The sequence below is a fragment of the Cryptomeria japonica genome, chromosome 5, assembly GCF_030272615.1.
Source record: "Cryptomeria japonica chromosome 5, Sugi_1.0, whole genome shotgun sequence".
Lineage (NCBI taxonomy): Eukaryota > Viridiplantae > Streptophyta > Pinopsida > Cupressales > Cupressaceae > Cryptomeria > Cryptomeria japonica.
The window spans coordinates 606,179,815-606,184,524 of NC_081409.1; the positions used below are offsets into that span (position 1 = coordinate 606,179,815).

The 4,710-nt window shown below is 34.4% G+C and overlaps 1 protein-coding gene across 1 annotated transcript; it reads right to left on the minus strand.

The window, feature by feature from the left end:
- Positions 1-296: 296 nt before the first annotated feature.
- LOC131055941 (tryptophan aminotransferase-related protein 3) lies at positions 297-3,796 on the minus strand. The gene is made up of 5 exons (XM_057990259.2): positions 3,364-3,796; positions 2,003-2,303; positions 1,515-1,813; positions 1,080-1,399; positions 297-880 (listed from the first exon to the last, which is right to left on the minus strand). The coding sequence occupies exons 1-5, from the start codon at positions 3,696-3,698 to the stop codon at positions 636-638; spliced, it is 1,500 nt and encodes a 499-aa protein (XP_057846242.2). The 5' UTR covers positions 3,699-3,796; the 3' UTR covers positions 297-635.
- Between the last annotated feature and the right edge of the window lie 914 nt (positions 3,797-4,710).

The following is a 4,710-nucleotide window of genomic DNA, read 5'->3' on the forward strand; positions in this document are numbered from 1 at the left end:
AAATAATCACACGAAAAATAAAATTATAACTAGTTAAATTTTAATTTTAATTTCAAAATAAATAATATTTTTAATTAAAATTAAAGTTTAACTAGTTCAATTTTATTTGTTGTGTGATTATTTTTAGGTAGTTAAAATTAGAATGTTAATACAATTATGCTATCCCTAAGTTACTATGTAGAACAAATCATATCAAACATTGTTATAGCCTAAGTTGGTCAAGTAGTGGAAAATTTGTTTTTTGAAAGAGAGGTACAAGTTCAAATCTCACAAGAAGGTAAGATATACAATGCTTGGTATGTAGCACATAAGAAGGTAAGATGTGGTGTGCTGGTATGTAGTAGAAAAGTACATTCGAAGAGGCTTGTCTGCATATACCCTACACCAGAAATTTCAAGTGTTTTTTTTAAATTTATTTAAAATTTCAAGGCAATTCTCGTTTAAAATACCATTAGATAGTTTATAATTCATGAATAGCAGCAACGATTGTTGCTGTTATGTCCTGTCCTGCCCTGTTTTTTAATTTACAACGCATCGTTGCAGCAACCAGGATTGCTGTCATGTCCTGCGCTATTTTTCAATTTAGACTACACGTCATACGCATACTCAGCTTATATTTCCATATGACCAGAAAGCTAAAATTGTGGCCATGAATTTGGCTGGTTGGAGGAGAATATGTCTTCACAATGATTGTTGTAGCAAACAAGAGCTTGAAGGCGATGCTCTAACACGGCAAACGCATCATCTCGCCTCAGCAAGCTCAAACGAACATATCGTTTATCTGCCCCGAATTCTTCAGCGCGTCGGCCAATGATTCCCGCCTTCTCCAACACCGCTGCACAATCTTCTTCCTCCCTCTCGCACTTCACCCACGCGTATGCTGAAAATTTGTCATACTCAAACATAATTTTTGCCAAAAGATAAAATCTTTATGCTGTCATAGTTGCTTATGTTGTTTGATTCTCTTACTTGTTTCTTTCTAGGTTTCTTTTAAATCTAGTTTTCAATCACAATTAGGCTACAACTTCTCACCTGAAAGAAATCTAGTTTTCAATCACAATTTGGCTACAACTTCTCACCTGGTGAGGGGCCAGTAACCTTTCTGAAAAAGTTACAGTAAAGAGGTCCAACATTCTGAAGTGAGAATCGATCAGACATGTTAAAAATCCTCTCGAGTCTCTCCCATCGCCATCTCATGACAGAGTAAGCGTAGTGGAAAATCATCTGCTTTGATTCTCTGTCAATAGCTTCCATTCTTTTAGGATGTCTGTAACCGCCTATTACTGCTTTTAACAATGTCGTTGCTCTTAACTGTGTATCGTGAGATACACCCCCCGTATTGATTTTGACGTATTGGTATATCTTCTGGTATACATCGTAGTCTTTGATAATTGCCCATCTGTAAAACGATATTAAATTGAATTGGGAAAAATGTTTGTAAGATTACAGAGATTAGCTGCATTAACGGTCTTTTAATGCCTAAAAAGATATATTTTTATATAAGATGAATTTACCCTAGCCTGCTGCCTGCATGTCCAGTAAGTTTGGAGAGGGTGAAAAGCATGATATCCTCGTCCGCGGGGCGGGAGATTGCAGTGAAGTGAGGCCAGTAATAGGCATGATCGTAAACTGTCTTTACGTTCTCGTCTTTCAAAACGGCCTCATCCAGAAGAGTGTCTGGATTGTTCGGAGATGTTACGAACTCAATGAATGTCGTTGAATTGAGGGATTTTGTTCCTTCTCTAAAAGCCCTCGCGTCTCCCCTCCACAAATTGTCCCCTGAATCAAATAATTCCGTCGATACTCTGTAGCCCTGCAAGAGATGTATCATGTATTGAAATTTCTGCTTTATGGAATTCCCCTTTTAAACTTCAAATTTTAAAATTTTGCCCATTCATTATGTAGGTTTTTATTTCGATTTGAATCTGGACACAAAATAGAAAGAAAATCAGTAAATTATTGAGATTAAGGGTTTCTTCATAAAAGAGATTTGACATATTACGTTGTAAAAGGGTGTAGCTGCTACTACTTGTGCAGGGTTTGAAGCATGTGTGGGTGAAAGACTGTTAACTGCCGCATTGATGAGCTGCGTGGAGCCTGTTCCGAGCACAATATATCTTCCTTGTGTAACGGCGTTGCCTACGAGAGCATGAATGGCACGAATCTGTTTCTCTAATTCAGGGGACACCACTGATTGTCGGCCGTCGTTAATTTGATAGCTCATACGATACCAGGCAGGTACAACAGTTGCTCCCACTTCCGCATTTGCAATCCAGAATGGCTCCAGAATACCAGGATCTCCGCTGTAATTCAAAGAAATGATACACACCTACATTGAGAACTTAGAATTTCCACAGTCGAGGAAGGGTTTTTTGTTTTAAAAAAAATCTACTTGTATGTGCGATAAGCTAAGCTGTTTTGTCTAATTTTTAGCACTACATTGACCAAATTAAGGTCATAAAATACAGAATTATACATCTTCAATTATAATGATTTGAGTTTAACAGTTCTGATTTTATAGCTTTTGAGGAGGTCACCTATTTTTTTTTATGGCTTGTTCTTTTTATCAGCTTTCAAAAAGATTACCTGACCTTGTACTACTTCAATTCAAGCACACTTTAATAGAAAAAATTTTCAAATTCAAACCCACTTAAAATTGCTATCTCATTTGTTAAGGGTTAAATTTAAGACCTTCCATTTCCTACTACTGAATTATCAGACCTCCCATCCTTTCTCTTTTGTAAGCTGCTCCTAGTCTATAACCCATCATTTTTTGTCTATTTAAGACCTTCCATTTCCTACTACTGAACTATCAGACCTCCCATCCTTTCTCTTTTGTAAGCTGCTCCTAGTCTATAACTGATCATTTTTTTGTCTCTCTTAGCTTTCTTCAGAAAAAACTACAATTAAATTATGGATTGTGAAAATCTGATATCATTAACTGATCTAATTTCAGTTCAAATATAACTCATTTTTTCAAAAAAAACAAAGATCAATAAATTAAACCCTAAAATATTCTATATAGATAATTTTATTCTACTATAATCTAATTTTAGTTTATGACTCATTTACCAAAAAAAAAAATTGGAGGAAATAATCTCTGTGCAGAGAAATTTAGAGTTACACTAAAGGCAGCAGATAATTTGTTAAGAAAAGGTTTTGGATAAATCTATCGAGATTCAATCCTGGTTTATTTACTTCTCACTAGAAACAATTATGATTTAATATTTAGTCCCTTGGAACCTAAAACAAGAAAATTTTGGATAGAAAACACAGTTATGTGCAGATAGACTTTCTGAAACCTGCATGCAGAAATAAGAAATTGGGAAAAATAACATTCCGAAGGTGAAGAAAAAACCTGACCTATCTGCGTCTGACACACAATCGGGATCAATTTGGGAGCAATTCGGTCCCATATAGCACCAATTACATTCGCAATTGAGAGTTCCGTCTTGGAAAGTATCGACAAAGACGTATCCATGGCCAGAGCAAGTGTATTGTGCTGCCGCTTCTGCTTCCTCTGCAGCTTTTCTGCTCCACCCGAGACCCTGAAAACTGTCTGAATTACTGCCCTTCGATAGCAGTTTTCCTATGATTACCAGACAGGAGGCGTTGAATAGAAGGGATAGTAAATATCCCCACGGTCGACCAGATTGGGAGGACTGTGGGGAAGAGTGAAGGAACATTTGATTCACCATTTCTGCAATTTTAGACTCCAACTCTGCCGGGCCAGATAGGAATCAATTTTGTTTGATCTTTTCAATCGAGGCAACCGAGAAATATTCTTCGCCCTCATTTTGACCAGTAACATAGGAATGCACACCCAAATTTTTATTTTTTTTGTTTGTTTTTGTGCTCAAACTTGGGAGTTAGGAGTACATAAAGGTCGTAGAATAAAACTAGTGTTAAATTACAAACAAACAAATAATTACTTTACAAACCTGTTTTATATTGTTTACCTATCAATATTTTGCTTTTTTTCTTAGAGGGAGTTTTGATGGAACTATTTTAGTTATAATTGCCTTTTGGTTCAGGGTGTTTGTTACGATAATGCTTCCGATAAAGTTTTCGTTTAAGTGCAAAAGAGTTTGAAAGATTGATTTGCGTACATTTATCTTTTATGGAAATATGAAAAAAGTAAAATTGTCTATTCATTCAAATATTGTTTAATCAAAATTTTATTAAGTTATCTTAAAAATATTTTGTTAGATGAGAATCTCTTTCTTTTTTTCTTTGATCAGACAAGTTTGATTTTTTTTAATCATATTAAACTAATACTTGATATAATTAAGATCTAGAGAAAGAAAAGAAAATAAATCAATAAATAATTTTTCATAAATTTTAAATATTGTTACAAATTTTGCATCTTAACATAAGTCGAAATGTGTTAGGAGAGGCACCCAAACTTTTTTTTTAATGTTAAGAATACAAAAAATATAATTTTGAGCTACAAATATTAAAAAGGTCAATTTCTAGGTTAAAAAATTATTTTTGGGCAAAATAAATATTTTGAATTACTTGACATTAATTCTAGGATGCCCAATAAATACATCTCTTAGAGCTCTATATTTATTTATAAAATGGCTTCAATTTAGGTCTTATGTGTTAAAAATTTATTGCCTCCAAAAGTTGAGCCTCCCATATTGGACACATAAAAGAGCTATAGGAGAGTTACACTTGTGAACTTATGACATCTATTATGATACATAA

Bases quoted from the DNA above. Each gene is read 5' to 3' on its own strand.
- LOC131055941 (XM_057990259.2), bottom strand. From the start codon at position 3,698: ATGGTGAATCAAATGTTCCTTCACTCTTCCCCACAGTCCTCCCAATCT. The intron at 1,400-1,514 runs GTAAATTCATCT...ATCGTTTTACAG, and splicing joins CATGCAGGCAGCAGGCTAGG to ATGGGCAATTATCAAAGACT. The intron at 881-1,079 runs GTGAGAAGTTGT...ACAAATTTTCAG, and splicing joins GGTTACTGGCCCCTCACCAG to CATACGCGTGGGTGAAGTGC.